Genomic DNA, 25,713 nt, shown 5'->3' with positions numbered 1-25,713 from the left:
CCCCGCCGCTGTCGCCCCCCCCGCCGCCCGCCTCCCGCTCCCTCCTCGCCGCCCTGGTTCTCCTGGGGCTGGGGCAGGTGGTCTGCAGCGTCGCCCTCTTTCTCTACTTCCGAGCTCAGGTAAGAGGCGCCCGCAGAGGGCGGCGGGGTGAGGGTGAGGGGGGAGGTGGCGGCACCTTCCCGCCTTCCCGGCAAGCCGCGCTGTGAGGGAGAGGGCGGCAGCGGCCGCCTCGCACCTTTCGGAAGGCGAGGCGGGGAAAGGTCCTCTCGTCGGTGGGGTTGAGGCGATGGATTTAAAAAGAAAAAAAAAGTCAGAGAACACCTTTATCGGGCTCTGAAGGGGGCTCAGCTTTGAGAGGGGGGTCAGGACGGAGGGCTCCCGGTACCTTGCCCTGTCCCCTGGTCGCTGGAGCTGGTCAGCCTGAGGTGTTCTAGCTAGTGTGGTCTGGCCTGCGGGTGCGTGTTGGGGCGCAGGGTTTCCCAGCGAGGTCGGACACGACCCCGACTCAGGGAAGCAGCTCGATGATCCATCGCCTGAAGTCTTGCGGGGCTTTGGTTTTGAACGATCAGCTTTCCGTTGTTCACCGGAGAGGGCTGTGACACGGCTGAGGTCTTTGGTTGCCGTAAGTGTTTCACCAGCGGGAGAAATGTCTTTAAGGGAAAAAAAAAAAAACCAAAAAAAACAAACCCCAAAAAAGCCACCACACGCCACCACTTGGGACCGTTTGTCCTTCAGACCACACAGGGGCCCTGCGGAGCGGGGTCTGTGCGTTAGCGGGCATCGGCCGCTCGTTTCTGAAGAGGAAAGCCCACCAGGCCGCAAGGCTGCCCTGGGAAGCTTCAGAAGAGGCAGCGGTGTGCGCAGAAAGGAGCACGGGGAGGTACCGCTGCGGGGGAGCTGAGGTGAAGGAGCGGTTAGGCTTTCGGAGAGAAGAGGAGCCCGCTTCTTGGAAATGGCTCGGCTGGCTGGCTGGATTCACTCGCTGCTGTGTCTTAGCTGCACGGCTGAGCCCTCTCAGAGGAAGTGGAGGGCTGCCAGCTGGTTGCTTCTCAGGGCTAGGTGTTAGCTTTCTGCCTGGCTCTTTCGTTGGATGCTAATTAGTTCTGTTAATACGGGTCTCGCTGCCTTCATGGAAGTGGTACTTCTGTTGTGCGTACTTTTCATCTGAAGTCAGCGGGGAGTGGAAACCTGTTTCTTTTGGTTTACTTTCTAGGTAGATGCGCTTGATCTTGACGTAGCAGACTGGATTTATTAAAGTGCACTCCGAAAAACAGATGTTGCACAAATGTAAACCCACTTAAACGAATGAGTGACTATCAGATATACAGTAATGCTGCTGATTGTTTATTATGCAGGCCAATTCATATTTTCTTACTGACAATGGCTTTGTGTTTGCCATTTTTACAAAAATAAAATGGAACAGCAGTACGGTACTTAGTTAATCATATCCTGTATGCTTCAGAAGAGTGACATTTAATTTCTGGGACTTGTTGTAAAGCAGCTTAAAGCTACTTGTTGGCTTGACAGTGAAGTAAATTAATGCCTCCTTCAGCTTGTGGCAGAGAAATGCTTTTCACTCCAGATCTGCATGAACTTGAAACAACATCTTTGTCAAAACATAGCTCGTAGAAATGCACAGCTATATATTGATTAGTAGGCTAGAGAGCCACTGCAATCAAAACAACTAATCGAAGTGTACTTTTTGAAAACCCTGCTTTTCCATTCTCTTTACCTACCCCCCCACCCTTACTAAGGACTCTTCCTGATAGGTTCATGTCAGTGCTTCACACATGCCTAACAGAGGGTAAACAGAGCTTTCTTACCATAATGGCTATTTTTCTTCTGCTTCCTTGATTTAAAAAATTGCATAGTCTGGGAGTAATTCTACATTTGGCAGCTTAATTCTCTTGCCAGTTTCTTGTTCCTGTAGATTTGGAATAATGCTGTTGGATGGAGTCCTTTGTAAACTTGAACTTCTGAAACATCTAAAAGAGATGATGTAGCTAGATGTAGACTTGACTGAAGTCATTGCCTGAAACGTTTCTAATGGAGAAATGTCTTCTGTGCCATCACTGAAAAATAGAATAATAAGTATGCTTTTGAAGTAAGTACATAATTCATAATAATAAGATATGGTAATCCATACTTGTTCATCTGTTTCTTATTGTGAAATAAGATAGATGGAAAAATATAGTAGGTTCTGCAAAAATTAAGTCTTATTTAACTGTCTTGCAGATGGTTTTATTTATATGGGACATGATCCGACCTCTTTCTTTTGAAAAGATTGCTGTCAAATTTAGTTGTATTAAGCTATCTCACTTTGTACTTTTCAGTACAAGTTTCAACTATCTAAATTTGTACTGTAATAACAGAACCTAAGTATAGTGATGTATTTTGTTAAAATAATGAGAAGTTAATAGCAGAAGCTGTGCATCAAAAGATTTGAGTTGTTTGGTTGGTGAATTAACCAAAGGTGAATTAGCAAGATATTACTGTATAGGCTCATATTGAGAAATTATGCATTTTACAAGCTCTTTAAAGCTCTACCTAAGAGGCTGAGTAAACTCTGACTCAGTTTTACCATACACATTTTATCTGTATTTGCATAAAATCATTTGGGCTGGATCATGACACAATATGAGCTGAGACAATAGTTGAGGTTTTGGTTTTTCCTTAGTTTTGTTTATTTTGTGGCTTGAGCATTTGGAATTTCACAAGACACATAACTAAGACTGACACTAGATTTTCACGGGTAAACACATGTTTGTGGCCAAGAAATAATGCAGCGCAATGCAAATGAGACAATGAGCTGGTATATTTAAAAAGAAAGAAAAAGCTAAGAATTGAATTTTACCAATATTCTCGTAACAGTGTTCTGAAATGTAAAAAATTAAGATGTTCTGGCTTTTCTTTTTGGACCATCTTGTGCAATGTGCTGAATCCAAGAAAGTAAACACTAACAAAATGTATTGGTCCTAAGTGTTTATTTTGCTTATACTTCATGAAGAATATTTGCTCATGATCAATGAAAATGCCATGAAAATTTACTTAGATACTCAGAGCAGCTTGAGATCATCATGTAGTAGAGACTCATGCGCAGCACAAGGTGAGAGAGCAAAGTATTTTGTTTAACTTTCACTGGTAAATGCTGAAGTATAGTCTCCAAAAGCTTTCCTTTTAAACTTTTCTTTCTGGCCCATTTCCTTAATGTACTTAGATCATGAAAGAGTAGTAGGAATCCGGTCTAACACTGCCTGACTGAACTGGAGGGCAATGGAACAAGCTGGAAGTGCTCAAATCCACATGTGGGGGCTGGATGTCTAACTCCCATAGTTTAACCTAGAACTCCAAGTTTATCCATTTTTCCCATTAAAAAAAAAAAAGTCTGTACAAATGTTAAGTATTCTACCATACTGAAGAATTCACACTTGGATAAATGGGGACTGGGAAGTCAGATTTTTATTGTCATTTCATGCATCTGTGGTACTCTGACTTTGATTACAGTATGTTTTTAAACAATCGCCTTTCAGACTTCATCTAAAGTTTTGTGAGTGTTCTAGAGCAGTGGCTAACAGAAAACAGCTTGCTGGGGGTCATTAGCACTTTTTGGAAGCCTGGAAGAATCCCTTCTTGGTGGTTAAGAAAGATCATGGAGTGCAAAGTGATACTTGATAATCTGGAAATTGGTTTAAGTTTGAAAATAAGTCTAAGTATAAATGTTAAACATTTATTGTAAGAACTAAGTACAGAATGTGATACTGTAACATTGTGTAATTGAGGCAACATTTAATAGCTAAAGGTGTCTGGAATGTATTGTATCTTTTAAAACCAAACAGAATCCTTTTAACATCGAAAAATTGGTTCTTAATTCTGTAAATTCATTTGGTCTCGCCTACAATGCTGGAGTTCATTTTGGCTGCCCTGAGTTAGGTGAAGAGAGTCCAGAGATGCAACTAGAATGGTGAGAGATGCTGAAAATCAAGGGGCACCGAAAGATTTGATCTGATTCCGAGGTCAGACGCAAAGGATGTATACACAGTTGTAATGTAGGAAAAATAAGCTAGACACTCCTCTCTTTAAATAGGTTAATTCCTCTAGGGTATTTAGCTTACTTAACATATTGTAAAGCTTTCTCCAATATTTTTGGTTGCATCTTGATGTTTCTTCCAGGTATTAAATCTTTAAGACTTCGTGCTGAAGGTCTCTGTGCCTTGCAGTTTAGCAAGCTGCATCCTGTAGACCGTTCCGGTATTTCATCTGGCTCTTCAGAAGTTCTTAATACATGTCCTTGAAAGTTTTGATGTGCATAACTTCTTGCCCGCAGTTTTGGTCTCAGTGCTTGGGTAATGTCTATTTCCAGCCATGGCAGTTCAGTACATGTTCTTTGTAAAGATAAAAGAAGCGGGATTTCCGAGAATGCCTTTTCAGACAAGCAAGCTAATTTCCATGGTTAAATGTGGTGAAGACTAGGTATTCTTTGAAAAAGGTAGGGGCAATCAGGTAGGCTAGCTACTCCCAAGATCAGAGCTTCAGCTTATCAAACGCTAAACCTCTGGAGACTTGCAGTTTGTCAGGAGCGGCTGCACAGCTTTAAGTTGCTGAAGCTATCAGTTACAGTGTTTCCATTAAGCTTTCAATCTTGTAACTGTAAGTGCAGAGATGCTGGTTTTCTGTCTTAAGCCTTCAGCAGATAAACTATAATCTGAGTAAGTGCTTCTGTACAATCTGCTCTTGCTGTTCTGGCACAGTGTTGTGTGACATATTTGACTGATTGCTGATGGGTGATAGCTCTAAGTCTATGCTATGCATGATTTGTCATGCTGGACGCTCAGGCCTTTACAAATTTCATCATCCTTGTGTTGTAAAACCTAGTTTTCTTGTCTACTTTTCAAAAGATGTGTTTAATAAGTCCAAAACTGGGATAATAGTCTCTTACTAGTAGAATTACTGATAAAAATGAGTATCTAGCAGTTATTTGCTCTGGTTTTCTACCTTCTATCCTGTGATGGGTGTGGAGGGGAGAAGACTTAGATATCCAGATCCTGTTGAAGACCCTAATTCCTGCAGTTCTCTAACAACCCCAGCATAAGAGGCTACATCTGCAATAATGGGTCTTATTTTGGGTCCCTCAGTACCAGAGGCATATCAACAAACTGGAGAGAGTCCAGCAGAAGACCACTGTGATAGGTAGGGACCGTAGTGTATCAGAAATGGACAACTGGGTTCTTTGAACCTAATGAAGAACAGACGAAGGTGAGGTAAGCTAATGACTGTTTTTAGCTACCTAAAGATGGAGACAGGCTCTTCAGAAGTGCACAGCAAAAACAAGAGGCAGTCATAAATTGCAGCTAGCAGAACTGTAGCTGGTCATCAAACCCAGTCTTTTTACACAATAAAAGTGGTCAAATTGTAGAACAGTTTGCCCAGAGAGGTTGAAAGTCTCCATCGATGGAGATTCCACAAAGCTTGTCTAGGCAAGGCCTTGACCAACCTGATGGAACTTACAAGTTGGCCCTGCTTCAAGCAGGGGGCTGGACTAGAGACCTCCAGAGGTACCTTCCAACCCAGGTCATTCTGTATTAACTGTCTTGTAGCAGCTGTTGGTAAAAATTTTGTGCTTCATTTTTTTTCCTTTCAGTTTACAGTTGATTTTCTGAGTTCTGGATACTAGTGGAGCATACTGGGAGAGATGCTTTTAGGGTGCAGTTTTACAGTCATTAAAACTAGTGCTGCCTTCCTGCTCTTTCATTCCTATGCCTGACCCTGTACTGGCTCTGATGTTTGTCTGATACCTGGAGTGAGCTGGTTTCAGGGTGTTAATATTTCAGAAAATTAGAGCAGCAAAAATGCCTGCCAGGTTATTGATTTGGAAGAGATTGAGAACCAGGAATGAAATTTTGTGATAAAGAAGGTGAGAGCACAGAGGTGCTGGTTTAGATCAGCTTAAACAGTTAATGGGATTGCACTGTACTAGCTGACTTCAGAAGTCATTAGTGTAGTTTTTAGTGCTTAATTCTTAGAGCTGTAAAGACTATACATGGATTTTCTTTCGGATTCAGCTGTGTCAGGCCATCCCAGGAAGATGGTACTGCCTCCAAGCCATTCTGTAACTCATGTCTACCCCTCTGCTCAAAGCTTTGGCATCTTCTGATCTTCAGGTGAACCTTTTCTGACCTGTTTCATTCCAAATCTGCAGGGATAACTGAAACAGCTAAACTAGGGGCTGGCGTTGGTCTGAATGAATTGGGCAAACAGCTCTCATCTGGAGACTTCAGCAGAAGGATGGTGAAGGAGGGGGCAGGGTTTGGTGTTGCCATCTGTGCAAGAAATGCTTCTCTGCAGTGTGTGCCTGTTGGATGGCTGCCTGGCTGGTGTAGACTTAAAATTCACCTCTGTAATCCTAACCTTATGCTTTTAAGTTAACTCTGTTCTTCTTTGGGGTTAGGGAGTCGAATTCACGTTCGTGTGAGCAAATGATATAACATGTTTGATTCACACTGGCTGTTTTGTATTCTGCAAGACTTCCTTTTGATGTTCTGTTTTGTTCAGTGCTATGTTAAAGGAAACTAGACACTGGTCAGGCGCTATCCATAATGTCTTGGCATTCCCTCATCATGTTTACAAACCTTTTGTAATTCTCAGATAAAATTGTTCCTTTCACCTTATGCAGAAAGACAGAAGTAAGTGTTCTTTATTAGACCGGCTGATACAGTTAGAGAGCGTAGACAAGGTTTTGAGTGCACAAACCCTTCTTCAAGCCTGAAGTAAAAGTGGTATAAATACGAGTTTAAAACAATTGCTGAGAGTCTTAGGCCATCTCTGAAAGCTAGTGGTTAATATTTCTTGAGTGTAAAGTATATGGGGTATAGGAAGAGAGGGTGGAATGGTTTAAATAATATTTCTGCAATTAAACTCTGCCAAGGCACAGTCATAATCCTTGGAATATCCTTTCAATTTATCTAACTGATAGAATTCAGGAGTATTCTAAACTTACAGTTTAAAAGTATACTTGATTCAATCACAAAGACTGATTGCTAAAAATATCTTGCAGATATTCTAAATTTACCAGTCTTTTTCCCATGAAGCAGAGGTGTTTATGGTACAGTTTTATCATCTTTTAGTCTTTCTGAATCTGTGCAGTCTTACTTGGTGACTGTTTCACGCAGCGATATATCTCTTGCCCACAAAATAGTTTCAGTGACAACTGGCTTCTATTCTTCTGTTTCTCCTCTTGAAAATGATGTACTAGGTGTTGTACATACTTTCCCCAGGTTCCTCTACTTGGCATTTGTGTGTCGTCTTGCAAACTATAGTTTTTAGAGATAGGATGGCTGTGTATGTTGCCTGCTAAAATAACTGTGATATTGTACTGAATGGTCGAAAAATGGAATTCAGGATTATTGATTTTACTGTAAGAGTGGGATTTATCTTTAACTTTTGAAAGTCACATACCTAGTCTAAGCTAATGAACTAGGCAGCTCCAGAAGATAATTCATTCTCCTATCTCACACGCTTGTTGGATGAAATAAACTTCCATGTAGGGAACTTTTTCTCTCTTCATTGTTTACAATGAAAATTTAGATAATAAACTTAGCTAGGTGCCAAACTTTCAGATGGTTGAAAATTCTCCCTGACTTAGATGCTTTTAATGTGTCTTGGACAGACACTTAACATTGTGGTTGTGCTTACATTTTTGTTTCAGATGGATCCTACTAGAATTTCAAAAGAACACGCACACTGCGTCAGGACACTTTTTGGACATCAAGAAAATACCGATTTGCATGATACAACCTTTGAAAATCAAGAAGGGAAGTTAATGCCAGAATCCTGTAGAAGCATGAAGCAGGCTCTCCAAAGAGCTGTGCAGAAGGTAAGTGGCAGACAGACTGTGTGTTCCTTTATTTTGTGCTCCTGCTGAACTTACAGTTTTTCTAACATCTGTATTTGGAGGTAAGTTCTATATTTTCTGGTGTTCAAATAATACCTGAAGTTGCATCCAAGAGCATATTGTGTTTACTCATGAACCTGGTAGTGGTTAACCAATTCTGTATTCAAACACATTTTATTTTTTATTTTTTTTAAGAGAGGAAATCTTGAAAAAAAGATTTGAGAAAACTATGATTGCAGTTAGTTGATTGGCCATTCTGATATTTGGATGGGCCAGGATGGTAGTAATTTATCCTAATATTTGTATAGGTTTGCCAACACTTTGGATGTTCATAAAAAAGGACAGTTCCACATTTTTTTTTTAAAGCAGTCTTCATGACTCTGTTTCTGACAAGATTCTCCCAAGTCAAGATCATCAATAAGCAAAATATTGCCTGAAAGACAGAGGAGATAACATTTGCTCTCATTTGCTCTTGTTTCTTACTCTTTCTGCAGCCCCAAATGAGGGATAGTATCTCCTTTTTCTTTTTTGAAAGAACTTTGCCAGTTCTCTGTTCTGTGCAGACCATTCCTACACTGGCAGAAGAACTACTTTGCCATAGCACAATAACTGGGCAGTCTTTGCCCAGCAGTTGAGAATGACAGCTTGTTTCCAAACACGAATAACAAAAGTAGTCAGCTGAAGAAGTCAGCCCTAATGCGGAAGCCTAGGCAAGCTGGATATATGTCACAATCACCTCTTACTGCAGTTACTGCCTTTGATCTCTTTGTGTGTTCATGATAGTGTTTAGTGCTAATTCTGTACTATTTAACAGCTGAATGTCTGTTATGGTATTTGGTTTTCCTGGATTACCAGGTCCATTACAACTTCTTCACGTCTGCATAGGACTGTCAGTTTTTCATAAAGGGTACTACATTAGATTTGAGCTGAACTCACATACACTTTAGAGAGTGAATTGTACTTGAGTTAATTATATAGTACTTTAATTGTGCTAATGTAGTGTTTGCTTTTAACAGAGTACCCTGAGTGACAGATCTTTTTGTGAACAAAACTTAAAGAAACCTAGGAGTTCATGTCTTGTTCCTTTTGCTAGCCACCTCCTTTAAAAATGTAAGCGAAAAAAAAGGGTTAAATCTGTAGGATTAGTTCTTTCTTGCAGCATTTTATAGCGACTCTCACACTACACCTACTTCTGTGTGCTGGTACTAGACTGCTTGTTCGTGCAGCTCCCATGACAGAGTAAGGAGCTTGTTACAGTAAGTGAATGGGAAGCCCTGTATTCTGGTCATTCGCTGCTGGTTACTCAACAAAGGCATTGGCTTTAGTTGAGGCTGCATATCCTGCCATTCTGGATGGAGGTTAAATGCTGCAATGTCCGTGGCGAAGATAAGTAGTGAGTAGGGATAACTTTTTTGGCTGATGACCATTAGTTTGAGAACAATAAAATTTCCCTTGCCAAAGTAATCAGACTGAATTTTCTTTGAATGCAACAGAATGTATTAAGTAGCTGTGTCACTGTTCTGGATGCTTTGTTGTCATATATTGATGACACAGAGAAAAATAAAGATAGGAAAATGCTTGCCTGGGGCTACACTTGCATCTTTTTGGTGTATCAGAGAAGTGAAAGAAAGAGTGTTAAGGCAAAATTGTACTTTATCATGTTCTGTAAGCTCTGCCTTTCATTGGCTCTCCTACAATGAAGGGCAGATGTGCAGCTGAATCTTACTTCCAGTTGTGCTAGTCCTTTATGTGTGGGAATGCAGCTAATGTGACATGAAAGAGGTTTCCTATTGTCTGTGCTTTCTTCACTTTCCTGAAGGAGAATCTAACCTGTGTGTGTTTTAAGAACCAGTATCCTTATCTGAATTGGCAGCATGTTAGGTGACTGAAATGGAACACTTTAAAATACCGTTTGTTTTGTGATTTTTTTCAATATTTTGTCTTTTGCAATTTAAGCTGTTCAGGAAATGAAAATAGACAACGTGCTTTTGCTCAGGTTTATGGTCTGGTTACAGCTTTTAGCTTACTGCGCTGGCTCTCATCTGTTTCCTTTGCACACCTGTAGACCTAGTGCTTAAATCTAAAGCAGGGATTGATGTTGAAAATGAAAGCGCTCTTATGAAAACCAGTGTAGTAGGGCTGCAAGGTTGGGTCTAGAAACATTTGTCTCCTGCAAAAAAACAATTAAAGATGTTCTTTTAATCAAAATCTAATGGTGAATTCCTTAACATATTCCAGGTTAAAAATACTACTTAGGGAGCAGCTTAGTAAAAAGCACTTTTTCAATATTGCGTATAAACTTTGAAGCAGACAAATAATATACTTTCCTAGCCTGTTTGCTTTATTTTTTTTTTTTGCGTGTAACCCTAAAAACCTTTTGACAGTCCAGATGCACTAACCACAGTTCTTACGAAGTCTGTTATGAGCTTGAAGTAGAAAGGACTACAAACATATCTTGGGTCAATTCATAAGTAACTTCTCTTGGCAATGCTCCCAGTTTCTAACAGCTTGGGGAGTTCAGGCGTAAACTAGTCTCCCACATGGCAACAGAGTACTTTGCTAGACCTCCAGGGCAGCACTTATAAAGACATCTATATACTTAGCAGATGTTTAAAGTGCATGTACTTATGGACAAAGTGAAGGTTTCATGAGTGATTGCCGTAAGTTGTTAAAATTTCACAGTTTCCATCCTACAACCTTACATGCCTTTTTTTTTCTGCAGGCAATGGACTACTCATTTGGATAGAGGTTGTAGTGCTGATCTCTAAACTATCTTCTGATGAATATCGGTTCATGTACTTTCCATTTCACTTCCTTCCTGATTAGCATTCTTCAGATTGCTGAATTTCCGGCAATATAATCAGATACTTCTTCCTGTTATTAGCTGGACTTAAAGCACTCAGGTAGTAGAAGAAACAACGACATAAAGGAGCTTTAAGATCACAGCTGAAGCAATACATGATTGTCCAGAGGGGTTCTCTTCTGATTGGTCTCAAAAGGCTACTTATAGCTGCTCAGAGTAGGTACTGAGATATTGTAAAAGCCAAAGGAGAGGAGAAACTGTTCACAAATGTCACGTGTTCAAATGTAGCCTTATGTCTGCATCCTCAACATTGGACATAACTTGAAGACCAAGAGTTGTTTTTGTTTTGAAGATACTGAGATGCTAAGGGTTAAAACCTTCAGCCTGCTGTGGATGAGGAAAGAGCAGTTCTTAATCCAATCTTAATCTTATCCATGCACTTAAAGCATGATTTTGAGCTTTTAAAATGTGAAAGTTTTGCAACTTCCCAATGGCCTCTTAAATTTTTTGGATGAAGGAAGACACATTTTTCATTTTTGTGACTGGCTGCTTGTCTGTTGTTTAAACAGTGACTGTGTGAAGGAGGTTGGAATGTGGGAAGCAGGCCAGAAGAGTTGACTTGGTGGGCAGTGAGCAAATGATGCAAAGGTGTACAAGTGTGGCTTATCATAAGACTAACAGAGTGGTGTGATGTTTGTGTACAGTTTTTCTAAAATTAAGTTAACAGCTTGGTAGTGCACATGGTTCTGTGGGTGGCAATCATAAGAGAAGTCACTAGTAATATTTTGTCAGCAGTTCTCATGCCATTATAGCAGTGTCTTAGTGACAGGTTCTGTTGAGCTGTTTCCACATTCTTAATGGTAGTGTACACTGTGATCAGGTATGAGATGCTTAAAGATATTTAGGTGCTAAAGAATGCAGTTGATACTTTCAAGATTTGGAAAATCCTAGCTTTTAATTTCTTGCAGTAAGGATACCAGGGGATTTTTATAATCCCGCTAAGAGCCATCTTTAGATGTCTGGATATCTTCACACATCCATTGAAAAATGTGGTCCTTGATTCCTTCAGGGACAGAAGCAAGTACATACTAAAATGTTTTTTTTTCTATGGTAGGTTGTGTATCAGCACCTTGGAACTGTAGGAGCATGAAGTAAAAAAATGAAAAGAAGTGTTGGACTACTTATTCTTCAGGAGGAAACCCACAGCTCGCTCTCTATCTAGGGACAGGTTCATATATTTCAGCTTCCTTTTGGAAGCCTGGGCAACCGAACAGGAAGGAATATCAGAACTTTGTGGGGCTGGTCAGAATCAAATAAAGAACTTGACCCTAGTCCAGTGTTTGGAGAACTCAGCTGATGGAGGATTTCTGTTTTCTGGCCACAGGCTAGCCATTTCTAATCCAATGACAAGCACACAAAAGAACCAATGGACATGAGCCAGTCTCCAGCTCTTTTCAGTGTGTTAGTGTTGGGCTCACACTTATAATCTCCCTTTCGTTGTAATGACACTTTCATTCCTAATTGCATAGTAGCATAGCTTCAAGATGAGTACAGGAGGGTGTTCCCATCAGAGAGAGATGCTCCTAGAAAACAGGAAAGTAGGCTCAAGACCATCAGGACAAGGAGAGTTGTGGACCCAAGTCTTCCTGGGTAGCTGTTCTGCTTACCAAGTGGTGATGTTGCAGATGAACAGCACCACCAACAGTTAGAAAGAAACCAGCTCAGACTGCATTTCATGAGGACCACAGCCTTTCTGCATGGAAGATGAGCTGAGTCATGCTGCTAGATCTCAGAAGGTGAGGTCCCCAGCTGCTCAACCTAGAGCATCTTTGGAAATGTGCAGAAGCAGAACTCTATACTCCTAAGAAAAATGTAGGTTAAGAGGAGGATAACAATTGGCCAATTCAGAGACTTCAAGGGCTGTGCAGTTACCAACCATGGGATTTTTTTTTTTTAGTACCAGTTTAGATAATAGGAGATTAAAATGTACATAGCTCTTTTTGGATCTGCCCAGTAGGCTCTCCAGGCAAGGACATTTTCACATCCCCCAGAAAGAAAGGATATGAAAGCAGATTCCACATCTGAGAAGTTTCTATTAAGAAAGCAAGAAAACAAAGGAGTCTCCTGTTTCTAGGGAAAGGGTTGGGAGTAGGTGTGGTGCAGTAATCTCTGAGAGTGTGGTCCATCTCCCAGTCTCTTCTGCCTTAAGTCCTGTTCTCTTCAGAGGCCTTTGCCACTTTTCACAGTATCTAGTGCTTGCAATTTTTTGTTGTCTTCCTACTTCTGATGAAGTTAAAGAGCTCAAGCGTGGCTAGAGGCTGATGCTGGTGTGTAGCTCCTAGAATTGAGCTTCATTTTCGTGCTCCTAGAACTGACATTGAAGTAGGAAGATCAGAGAGGGGAAGTGAATGTGAATGGGGGAGGTGGACATGAGTTTTGCTTCTTTTGAAGTTGCAATTCTTCTGCTTTTCTTCTCATCTCTACAGCAGAAAGCATCTTAATGATTCTTATCTACAAAATCAGCATACCTCTGCTGAAGTATTATGCTTTGATAGTCATACTACAACTTCCATACTGCTGTGGCTTTTCATTTTGGTTTAACATTTAAACACCTACTGAAAGGGGAAAGTGAGAGTAGTAAATGCATGGGCTAAGGCATTACAGGTTTCACTGTGGCTGCAAAATTACATAAAAGCAGGTCTTCAGGTGTTTTCAAAGCAGAGTTTCAAATTCTAAAACACTGCAATGATTGAGAGCACAGTGGAACATTGCTGATGTGGCCAAATCTGAGGCATATTCCATATACGTGGTATTGAATCAGACAAACAGCAATATGTGTGACATAAAGACAAAACAAAGGACCACTGTCAGGTTTCAAAGATAAGATATGATTCACTATCTTCAGCAAAGTGTTTCCTTTTACTAAACATCTTGATGGCTCCATGGTATGAGGTATTCTGAATAGCAAGTAAAATATTACCCCTGTTTTTTAGAAAACAGAGATGAAGAGAGTCATGGGGTAACAGAGGACAGAACTGAGGACTGAATTTAATATTACCAAGGCTCAGTCCAGGCTTGTAACAAGAACAGGCTGCTTAGATTTTTGAAAACTGCTATTTGTATGTTTTCTCAAGAGGAAAACAGATGTGGATTATTAAAAGCAAGTCTTTTTGTGGTGCCTGATGTCTGTTACTTGTGCTGTTCTTGGTTTTGAGTAACATGGGTTTCATTCATGTTAAAATTCATCTGCAGTTTTGAAAAATGCATACTTCAAACTCTGGCACCCAGTCCATTTGGCCCAGTACAGATGTGGAAGATGCTTAATCCTTCAGTTCCTTCATACCTTGTTAGAAGTGAGCTTTGATTATAAAGCCTTGTAGTCTTGCAACCTTCCCTATTAGTGGTCAAGTGTGAGGGGTGGAGGTTTTTATTTACCTCATCATTTTGCTCATCACACATGAAATTTAGAGCTTAGCTTTCCTTAGTTGTTAGTGTGATTACACACTAGTCCCTATGTAGAACTGCCTCTTCTGTTACCTTTTGACCCCAAGTAATTAAATCTGTTCATAAACTCCAGTGATGCATTCTTAGCAGTCATTGTTTCATTATACTTAGAGAAATATTCCAAGTACAATAAATAGGAAAGGTTGTAAATGTCCTGTCACCACTACTTCAATAAATAGTGCAGTGATCATACACACCATCATTCCTATTCACCTTTATCAGAAGTGTTGGACAGAGGAAGTAATTTGGTTGTGGCAGCTAAACTGTGTGTTCATGTTATACATCATGTAAATATGACAGTATGTATCCCAGGCATCTGAATATATTGTAGGTTGTATAACCCCCCCATATATATATATATATATACACACAGAGTGTTGTAATTGGGCAAACTGCCTGCAATACGCTAATATTACAAACCCAAGACAACATCAAATCAATGGCTCTTTCTTATTTTAGGAGGTGCAGCGTGTCATGGGAAGAGTGCCACCGAGACCAGAAAAAGGTAGGTGCTGGTTTATGAATAAGAAATATTTTAGTTCTGCTAAACTTGTCTTTCTGAGGTAATGTGATTCTTTTGTCTCTAGCTGCAATGGAGGCATTAGGAATGGATCTGTACAAGAGGAACAAACCTGAGAAGCAGCCGTTTGCCCATCTTATTATTGATGATAAGAATATTCCATCTGGTAAGTTCAGTTTTAAGTGAATACTTCCAATGCTACTATAAATGTATTAAACAGTGAAGTATATGAAAATAGGTCAGCAATACTAGCAACAGGCAGGGATATCAGAAATGACTTTTGATAGTGAGAATAATTTGGATGCGTTGAAGGATTTTGGAGGCAGCAGGAGTAATGTTAACAGGAGGATAGCTCCCCTTTGCCTCGGGTATCTTACATCAGTCAGTTACCTGCTAAGTGGCCTCCATTTCAAATGACCAGTTTTCATGGTCAAGCTCTTAGGGCTTGGCCCGCCTCTTTTTGCTGTCTTCAGGTGAGGAATGAAGATATGCATTAAATGCTCTCCTCTGAAGTTTCTTATTTTCTTTGGCTAGTAGGGCCCATCTGGAGTTCTTCACTCACACTGGACATCAGCTCTATGTATATATACACACAGATGTTTGCATACATACACACATACATACAATGATATACCAGTACAAAGATTGGCCAGAATTCAGATATTGCAGGTTGGAAGATGTTTAACTTCCATTGAGTCTAAGATTATTTTTTTTTTTGTGTCCTGTTGTCAGATGAAGAAATGTGTTATCTTCTGTTGTAAAATTCAAGAATGTCTTATGTCCACCTATTCAACCCTTCACGGCAACACTCCTTTTGTGTGCTGAAGTGTAATTGGGTCTGTACTGGGTGACACAGCATTTGTCTTCAGGGTGGATCTGGAAGCTGAGAATCTTATATGAATACACAACACACATGCATGTCAGGTGCCCGTCAGTGTAAGAACTTGTCGTAAAGGAAGCACATCTTTCATTTTGAGGTGTTGAAAACCTAGAACTGCAGTTCCAATGTCATTACTATAACTTGCCTGCTAATTCCCTGCCTTCTGTGGGTGTATTGCACTCTCATAGCATAGAGCTGAATTGATAGCAAGTGTTTCCTTCTGCTAACAGCATGTTGAAAAGGTTTTGTCATATTCCATTCATTATTATGTTGCAGGGTTGGTATAGACTTTTTCATATCAAGACTCCCAGCGCCTTCCTGATGTTCAGACATGCCAAAGCTTCACAAGGGTCTGTCTGCATCCATCTAGTCCAGTAGCAGGAAGATCAAAGATCATAGTGTTGTAGTCTGAGCAACAGGGTTTCTGGTCAGTGTGTTGACTTGGATGCAGTATGTTTCTGAGCTAGTGAGTAGGGGAATAAAGTGTTCCTGTGGCTTTTATCTGCCCCTGTGGTAAAAGGATGGCACTTTTTTATCCTGCCAGAGCTCTTATTCTCTACCCACAGGTATCTCTGGATGGCTTTGGGAATATCCTTGCTAGTACAGTATGATGGAACGAGACATGAGGCTGCCTTGGAACACTCTCCAGAGGAAAAGATTAATTCCTACAATTTTAAGATATCTTAGTACTGTTTCCTTTTTTGCCCTGGGGCATTGTCAGTTGAGATTTTTCTCTGTATTTTCAACGCAACAATCATCATTGGTGTGGTAGAGGTAAACTACAGTTTATTCTGAAGCTATTAGAGAATCTAAAGATGGAAGGGGGCATTGATCACTACTGTTACCTTCCTCTGAAGATGTATACATTCTGCAGTACTGAACTCCTTGTTAAGCCATGTGCATTGCTTTTCTGTTTTATATAACCAAACCGAAGGGGAATGCTGTGTTGAGGCTTGAAATCTGAGATTTCAGCAGCCTGCATAGTAATACCTTGCTCTTGCTCTATTTAAAGACAAAGTACTTCTGTACACAAGGTGTTAGTTTCTTGACTGAAAGGATAGGATTCTTTCTGCCTTCAAGTGCATTGGCATTGCCAAGATCCAGAGCTTTATAAGCAGAGAGCTTAAGCAGCTTGTCAGATGGCAGTCAGAACTTCTACAAGCTTTCTCATTAGCTCAGATGCCTCCTGACAAGCTTCTATTTCAGTCAGATTTTGGCTTTTGACATAGATCAATAGCAGAAGATGCAGTATCAGTAAACTTGTCTTAGCATAAGTAGAGTGTGTCAGTGTCACACTTTGTGAAATCTACCTTTTCCTGTGGGGAATTTATTTGCTGTCTACCTGGATGTTGCTGTAAACTGTATTTTTATCAGGGCTAGCAGCTGAATAATTTTTACTGTTGTGCATCACTGCATTAACCTTCTATGGAGTGATGTAACACATCTCTGAGTAATGGCAAGGAAGGCATTGCTCTTGCTTGCTGCCTTCGCTTTTTTTTTTTTTAATAGCACAGGCTGCAGGAGCTCTCAGAAATACAATGCCTGTGACAACAAGCTGCTTTGTTTCTCCTTGGAGCAGATCAACCCCTTACCAATGTGATGAGTTGGACATAGTCCCTCCTGATTTGGCACATATGGCTTTCGCCTCTTTTGGAAGAGCATTGCCAGGATGTTAATCATGAGCACAGCCTCTGCGGTCCTTGTGGGATTGCAGCAGTGAGGGGCTGCATCCATATGGATAGCTGGAACCCTGAACCTCCTGGTTGTGAGGCGCTTTAGTATCATGCTCACTGGTATGAGGCATTAACCACTTAGCTGGGTGGCACAGAGGTTAATGACAGGCATGAAGGATGAAGAATTTGCCTGAGGGTCATCAGGAGTTTTTCTTTCCAATCCTGTTTCCTCTGACTGCAAATGGCAATTTCTATTTTCTTCCCCTGATTTCAGATCCTACATATCTGAAATCCTTCTAAATTGTTTTATGCCATCTGTGAGTCTGGACAGATCTGTTCCTAGTATTTTAAGGTTCTCTACTGTCATTACTCTGACCCAGAATAACAAGGTCAGGAAAAAAAAGAATCAGTCTTCATCACTGTTAAACAGGATTTTATTTTAAGTAGTTTGCTACTGAATACCTTTCATGAAGGGGCACTGAGCAGTGTCTGCGAGGAAACATTTTCCTTTTACCTGGTTCACAATAATATCAAGCTCCAAATGGACTTTTGCAGCTGGGGGGAGTGTGAGGGAGGGGGAAATAACCCTTCCCAGATGTTGGTGTCCCCACCCATCATTTGGCTGCAGAAGCCATAGTGGTTTGGCTTGCTGTGTGTATTTTTTAGGTTTGCTGCCTTAGGTTAAAGCTGGATGCTTGCTGGCTGGTTTTAACCAGAGCTCACTATAAATGCTACCTAGGTTTTAAATGAAAACAGTGAATTTTGGTTTATAAATTGATTACAGAAATTAGTTACAGTTTAAAGGAGAAAATCACAAACAGAAATAAATATAAATGCTAAATATATCATTTGGGATGTGAATTGATGCCTTTAGCTGTCTAAGAAAACGCTGTAGTAGTCTGAACTATTTACAGCTACAGGTTCAGCTTAGCTGCCCTTTGCCTGCAAAACAGCTCTTCTGAGCAAACAGTGCTCTGGTCCTTCCCTCAGGCTTTTTTTATACCTGAAAGCTACTAGGATGCAAACGAAATATCAATACAGGGCTACTTTATCCTCTGTTCCCCTCCCATCATCTTCCTTCTTACTAATTAATTTTATTGAAACTCATTTGTATTAGTCTTGGTTCACGCTCACAAATATCCAAGACATTGTTTTGATTTGTCTTCAGTTACTAGGAAGATTGTGTGTTATCTTGACTTTTTTTATAGTGCTTTTTACCATGTCCAGAAGGTTATTTTACTCATTATCTCTCTGACCTCTTCCTTCTCTGTCAACATGACTTGCCTTGTGCTATTTTTTTTCATGGCTCCATAGCAAATTTTATCACAGAAGATACTGTATTGCAGCATTTCTGACTGTCCCATGGCTTGGGTTATGTTTCAGATCTGCTGATTTATGGACAGCTGATTTGGCACTTCTATGCTTAATTTTTTTTCCTCTCCCTGTGTTTTGTGGTACTGATTGTTTTGGTGTCTCCAAATTTGGCTGTATTACCACCAGAAGTGCTGAGAGCCTGCTCGCCCCTGCCATTAAAAGTTGTATGGCATAACTCCTACCAGTGCATCTTTGTGCTGCGCTGCTGGCTGTGGCATGCCTCTTTTGAAGCTCTGAATTGTGGCAAAAAAGCCCATCTGCCTCAGTTAATACAATCATAGCATTATAATCTAGGTTCGAAGGAACTTCCAGAAGTTATCTAGGCAAATCCTCTGCTCAAAACAGATAGGGTCATCTTCCATCATCTCTTGGCTTGTCCCTTCACCCGACCATGGATGAATGATGCGTATTCCCCTCAACACCAAAACAGTGTGAACAAACTTCACCCAGAGCCCCCCTCAGCATCTCAATTACATGTGACTGTGGCACCTATTTTCTCTCTTCTCCCTCCTTCAATAGAGAATCATGCATTTCTGTTAAGGGTTTCTTCAATATTGCTACTTGATTAAGACTGGCAACTAAAAAGTTTACCTGCCAAGTAAATAAAATCTGTCTAGCAACTACCCAGTGTGCCACCAGTCAGTCACAGCATGCCAGCATGCCTTTCTGTTCCGCAATACATTGACATTCCTGTCCTGTATCTCTGATGTGCCTCTCCTGCGATCCAAGCAGTGACTTCTTGCCTATCGTCCTCATCTTGAATGTAGCCCAGCCTTCTTGGGGCAGTATTTCTGGCAGACTTAACACTGTGCACAAGAAGTTCTACAACTTCCTCAGCTATCCCCAGTGCTTCAGTGGTGTATTCTGGTACCCCTACCTCAGCATCTCTTGCAGGTGAATAATTCCAGGCTAAGAGACTTCATCTTAGTGTGGCTTCCAATTAATTGATGGTTTTCAGAGGGTTTTTTGAGGCACTGCATGGAAGATGGCTTCTCTGTATGATTTTGCTTGTATAATTTCTACCTGGCTGCACTGGAGCCATAGGGGAGCAACTATTTATGATCTGCCTTTGACAGCCTGTGCTATGCTCAAGTCTTTGTGGAGGAGTGCCAGAAGCTTTTTGTTCTGGACTACTATTAAAGTATTCCTCTCACATGCAGAAGTTGCTGCCCTTGGCAGTTAGGGAAGACTCATAGCTCTCAAATTCCCCTGTCGCTACTTCCCCTCACTTCTTTCTTCACAAACAAATCCAAGAGGCATCTTTTTAACTAATCAAATGTACCTGGGGCTTTTCCCCAGCATGCTTGTGAGCACTGGTGGTTCTGGGGCATGCCTTGATACATACTTGGAGGAGAGGGCACTGGGCCCTGCCATGTGCTGTGGAAAGTTTAGTGGGAATAGGTTGTTTTGGTTTGATGTTGGGAGAATAAGATACTGAATATTCCAAGCAGGCATTTAGATGCACTGGGAGCCTAAGGTGTAAGGTCCTCTGGTGCCTGTATGGTCCCACTGCTGTGGGAGGGAGTAAATGGAGTTAGTCTTGTGTGTTGAAAATTGCTAGCGGTTAGGAGGACAAGTTGGCCAACTCTCATCCGTTGTGTTATGCCCTGTGTATTACACTGAACAAATGGTAGAGTGTTAGTGGCTTGTGCATATCAGGAAGGGTCAGGGCCTGTGTGGCTTTCTCAGGACAGTGCTGTTTCCTCTGTGGGTGTGCCTGTGGACCTTGCCTGGATCATCTCCTCCCACTGTTGTCTGTTCCTCTGTTTTTGCAGGCAGAGGCTGTCAGATGAGGTGGGTGCTATAATGGGATGGTGGTGATGCTGGGGAGCTGGAAGGGACTGTGGGATGTCTGCTGCAGGGCATGCTTCTCAACAGAAAATACTGTGATAAACCTCTACATAATACACATGCCATAGAAGCAAAGCTATCTGGGCTGGTGTTACAGGCTGCTTCTTAACACTGTGCCACCAAAACCAAGCTGAAGTGTCAAATGTGACCAGGTCTGGAAGGAAGACTCAAATGTGCTCTCTCAGTGCCTATCTGACCTCCTGCCAGGCCACCTCTTAGCACAGCCTCAATAGTAGGATCTAAATGAAATGACATCTGAGACTTGACCAGCTTGAAACCTCCAGGAGATGATGCAATGTGGCTACTTGATGATAGTACCCAGGAGGTGCCTTTTGGGCCAGGGCTCCTGGGGGACGTTTGTGCCTGTGTATCTGAAGTTAGCTTTCAGTGACAGTGCTGAGCTGATGAACTAATCAAAACATCTCCAGTCTCTCAGCTCCTTTTCCCTTCACAAAGCATTCAGCCACCTTAACAGATAAGGGACAGCTTCCTGTTTACCAGGCCACCATCACGTGGGCAGAGCTGAAAAGGCTTAGTACTTGTTAGAAGGAATTCAATAATGCTTGTTTACTTATGTTAATTCTATTAATCTGTCCTTTTTGGTAGTCAGATTTGGTAAGTGTTTGTCATGGTTTAACCCAGCTGGTAACTAAGCACCACGCAGCTGCTCACTTACTCCCCCCCACCCAGTGGGAGGGGGGGAGAGAATCGGGGGGAAAAAAAAGGTAAAACTTGTGGGTTGAGATAAGAACAGTTCAATAGAACAGAAAGGAAGAAACTAATAAAGATAATAACAATAATAAAATGACAATAATAATAATAATAACAGAATTGGAATATACAAAACAAGTGATGTACTATGCAATTGTTCACCACTACTCACGAACCGATGCCCAGTTAGTTCCTGAGCAGTGATCCCCCCAGGCCAACTCCCTCCAGCTTATATACTGGGCATAATGTCACATGGTATGGAATATCCCTTTGGCCAGTTTGGGTCAGCTGTCCTGGCTGTGTCCCCTCCCAATTTCTTGTGCCCCTCCAGCCTTCTTGCTGGCTGGGCATGAGAAGCTGAAAAATCCTTGACTTAGTCTAAACACTACTCAGCAACAACTGAAAACATCAGTGTTATCAACATTCTTCTCATACTAAATCCAAAACATAACACGATACCAGGTACTAGAAAGAAAATTAACTCTATCCCAGCTGAAACCAGGAAACTGTTATACATGTATTTTGATTCCCATATGCCTGATGCTCTATGGAGAGACAGAGAGAATATTATCATAATTTTCTTTCCTAATTTGTGGATCTCCAGCTTAAGACAACTTGAAGAGACTGTTCTTCTCCCAGCATGGAATATCAGCTCATAGTTTCTAGTTTGAAACTTAAGATACTTTAAAATAAAAAAAAAAAAAGGAAAGAAAAAAAAGAGCAATGCATCCAGAGTCACATCTGTCTTCCTAAAGCTCTTTTTCTAAGACCTTCCACTAGATATTAGACAAGGAATCTGAGTTTACCTCTTGAATAGCTGTAACTGTCCAGCTATAGGTATTTGTACAATTATCAAAGAATTAGGATTGTGCTGTGGGCTGCTATCCTATTGATCTAGGATATGACTAAACAAGCATTGGCTTAAGTCTAAACATTGGTTTTGCATAAAGAGGTTTGTTATGTCATAAATACTTGAAGTGCTACCTAAAGTCTGGGCAACTTACTGTGTAGTACTAAAGATGCACAATTGTACTGATTTTTTCCTCTCTTTTTTTTTTTGTGTTCTCAAATGAAAATATGTTTACCTTTGTATCACTGCAGTAACAAGAACATAAAATATGGGAAGGTTTCATAAGCTTTCTCTCTGGGGTATTATCAGTTTAACTTGTTTTCAGATTTTGTTTAGTTATTCCTTGCAAACACTTGCAGGTTAAAGACTGATGACAAGACTTACTGTTTTTCATTAGTCATTTTTCTTTTCTCCTCTCAAGTATTTGTTACTTGAATAAAGTGTTAGGTGGAATGCAATTTCTATACAGAGCTTGTTACATGATCGCTTAGCATAATCAAACTATTGGCCAGGCAAGTGTTTTGTACCATGGTCCAGCAGATGTTCTGGTGGGAGCACAGACAGTTATAAATAGTAAGCCAAATATGGCAGTACATGATGAAAAAAGGAAATTTCTTAAGAATTTTTATCTTAATTGTCTAATATTCACTTTAGCTTATATAACTGTAGTTGCTGTTGATTCTAAAACCCAAGGATTGCTTTCTAAATGTTGGGGTTTGTTAATTGTTTTTAAATAATTGTGTTGTTTTTTTTTTCTCCCCTCTTCAGGAACTCGCAAAGTGAACCTCACGTCCTGGCATCATGACAAAGGCCAGGCAAACTTATCAAATATGACATTCAATGATGGAAAACTAATTGTTAATCAAGATGGTTTTTACTACCTATATGCCAACATTTGTTTTAGACATCATGAAACTTCAGGAAACCTGACTAAGAGAGGGCTTCAGCTGATGGTTTATATGACTAAGACAAACCTTAAAATAAGGCGCTCTGATGTGTTGATGAAGGGAGGAAGCACCAAATACTGGTCAGGGAATTCAGAATTTCATTTTTATTCTGTAAATGTAGGAGGGTTTTTTAAATTAAAATCTGGTGAAATGATAAGTATCCAGGTATCAAACCCATTGCTACTGGATTCATCACAAGAAGCAACTTATTTTGGGGCGTTTAAAGTTAGGGATTTAGACTGAATCTTTTTTTAGTGTGCTGAAAACTGTTTGAGTTTTCAGTGATCCAGAAACAACTTGAAGACAGAACTGAATATCTTTTGCAACCCAATTGCATCTGTATAAGCCATATATCTCTAAAGACACGGTTTTTTGCCCTGTGCTGACTCCAGCAGGAGTCCCACAAATGCATAGAAGGGCAAAATTACATAGTTCTCCTGATTCAGTCTTACAGCAGTTTTACTTCATATGTCTCCACTGGCTTCAGTAGAGTCATTATGACTTTTACATTGGTGTAGTTGAAATCAGAGCAATTAATATTATTGAACTTCTGTTTCCAAGTTCTGCCCTGACTTTCTAACCTGTGCTACTCGTACTAGTTTTGGCGCAAACATAAGGCAGGGCAGAACTTGGCTCCCAACTTGCATTTAGGGCTCAGTTTTGCTTGGGGTTGAGCGTTCTGACCCTGAGACAGCAAAGGTTATGAAAGTATGACTAATCTCATTGCATTTGATGTGGCTTTTCACATGCTTAGTTAAGTCTGTTCTTGCTTTGCTGGATTAGGGTTGGAGAGCTCAGGCCATGGCAGAAATGAGTTGCAGAGCACCTAAACAGTTCAGCTTAAGTTTTTACCTGATTAAAAGGGCTGTTCCAGGAAGAAGGGAGATCATCTGGCTGTGCAGTTCTAAAAGGTTAATTATAGGTCATTTTTATTATTGTTGCACAGCTAATTGCAAATATAGATTGCCAAAATACAGTGTGCCTTTAAAGTATTTCATTGTGCCAGAACCTGCAAAGACATTTTTTAGACAAAAAGTATGTATTTTTATATTCTGTAATATCTAAAGTTATATTTCAGGTGTAATGTTTTGTGTAAAAAAAAAAAATATGTAAATTATATTGTCCTATAGTATTTGATACAAAATATTTAAAATCTCTTGCCGTTTGTATATTTAATGTTTTGAATTGTTTTTAATGTACAGACATGTTAAACTGGTGCACTTTTAATCCCAATGGGAAAAATTGCAGCTAAAAGAGGTTGTTTGCAATTAGCAAATGTAATATATATCTTTGTTCTTTTTAACTTAATAGATTGCTGTTAAACTTGTCAGTATTATTGGGAGGGGGGGAATCACACCCATATCATGAATAATTACACCAGAATGCTGGTCACTGGGTGCCTTTCAAACCTGGAGAGTAATAGACATTACAAAGCTGGCATTGCCTTAAAAAAAATAAAAATTAATACATAATAAGCCACAGAAATGTATTAGGGGTATTTATAGTTACCGAACAGGCATATTTTCCTACAACAAAATCTGCAAGTTGTAAATTCTGCAATTGAGTAATGACTTTTTTAGCTTAGTTTCCTGAAAAAGTGAAGCTTATGTCATTGCATTGCCTGTCTTTGTCTCCCCTTCTAGCTTTTAAAAACTCTGCACACTTCTGCCAGATTTGGCAGATGAATGGCAGTGTTAAGAGATATTCTTACAGGTTTTATGAGAACAGACAGCTGAGAACAACTCAGCCATTACACGTTATTTGTCAGTGGCTGGCCACTGTTCATACTAGCCAACAAATTAATATGGGGAGACTTCTAGCTAGCTGCAACATGTGTTGTCGCTTGTATAGTTGCTTGGCCAAGAGAGGTAGGTGGATGGAATCTGAGGGTGGCTATGGGGGACATAGGAGAGAGCTGCAAATACTACGGGTGATGTTTAGAGCACATCTGGGCAGGGAACAGCAACTTGTCGGGGAAGGGATGAGGGAGGGTTTAGGAGTGTTTCTCTGTGTGCTCTACGGACGGAGTGGGGAAAACCTGCTCCTTAATGCTGTAGGAATCATGGAAGGCAAAAGACCTAAATCTTTAGGAATTGAGGCTTCATACAAATCCTCAGGCTTTTTTTTGTTTGTTTGTAAGGAATTGAGTTGAATTCAAGCAATTATTTTATAATGTATAATAAACACTTCTTTTTAATGTTAATATTGTTTTCTTACAAAATATATTTCTAAGAAAAAAAATCAACTTTGTGATTTCTTTATTTTCCTGTGTCCCTCTATTTCTTGTGCAGCTTTGATCACTTTGTTCAGATTTCAGAACATCCAGGCTGGCTATGGTATAACTCACTCAAGAAAACTGAGGCACAAATTGACTATTTCAAGACAATGACAGTGAATTTTATGGGCTTTTGATTTGGCTCCAAACATGCATCCACCACTTTTCAAGTAGGGTTACATCGTCAGGGGTTGGAAATTTAGCTGGAAATAAGGACTTCCCATTTATGTTTTACGCCAAACAGTTGTCAGTTCAAAAGCAGAAATGGCTGAAGAATCCGGGGCTTTTCTTTCAAAATTTCAAGAGCTACAGGTCACACTCAATCATATTTTTTCCACCGTAGAGATATCCAGTGGTAGGCTGGGAGAAAAATGTCTACTCTGTGTCTGTTCTGGGGGTTAAGTCACCCTCTGGGGAGGTAGAGATGGGGGTTTGGA

General features: G+C 40.4%; 1 protein-coding gene across 2 annotated transcripts; it reads left to right on the top strand.

Annotated features, from left to right (window-relative positions):
- The first annotated feature begins 26 nt into the window (after nt 1–26).
- Nucleotides 27–23,779, top strand: TNFSF11 (tumor necrosis factor (ligand) superfamily, member 11). Of its 2 annotated transcripts, none has more exons than XM_010576422.1 (5): nt 27–119; nt 7,703–7,870; nt 14,655–14,700; nt 14,783–14,881; nt 22,823–23,779. In XM_010576422.1, the coding sequence occupies exons 2-5, from the start codon at nt 7,703–7,705 to the stop codon at nt 23,242–23,244; spliced, it is 735 nt and encodes a 244-aa protein (XP_010574724.1). In that variant the 5' UTR covers nt 27–119; the 3' UTR covers nt 23,245–23,779. The 2 variants fall into 2 exon arrangements, with proteins under 2 accessions (XP_010574724.1, XP_010574733.1); XM_010576431.1 differs by lacking the exon at nt 27–119 and adding an exon at nt 5,876–5,911.
- Nucleotides 23,780–25,713: the final 1,934 nt, after the last annotated feature.

The sequence above is a fragment of the Haliaeetus leucocephalus genome, unplaced genomic scaffold (assembly GCF_000737465.1).
Source record: "Haliaeetus leucocephalus isolate CR32 unplaced genomic scaffold, Haliaeetus_leucocephalus-4.0 Scaffold32, whole genome shotgun sequence".
NCBI classification, from domain to species: domain Eukaryota; kingdom Metazoa; phylum Chordata; class Aves; order Accipitriformes; family Accipitridae; genus Haliaeetus; species Haliaeetus leucocephalus.
The sequence above is the reverse complement of the archived record's forward strand: the minus strand, read 5'-3'. Positions and strand labels throughout refer to the sequence as shown.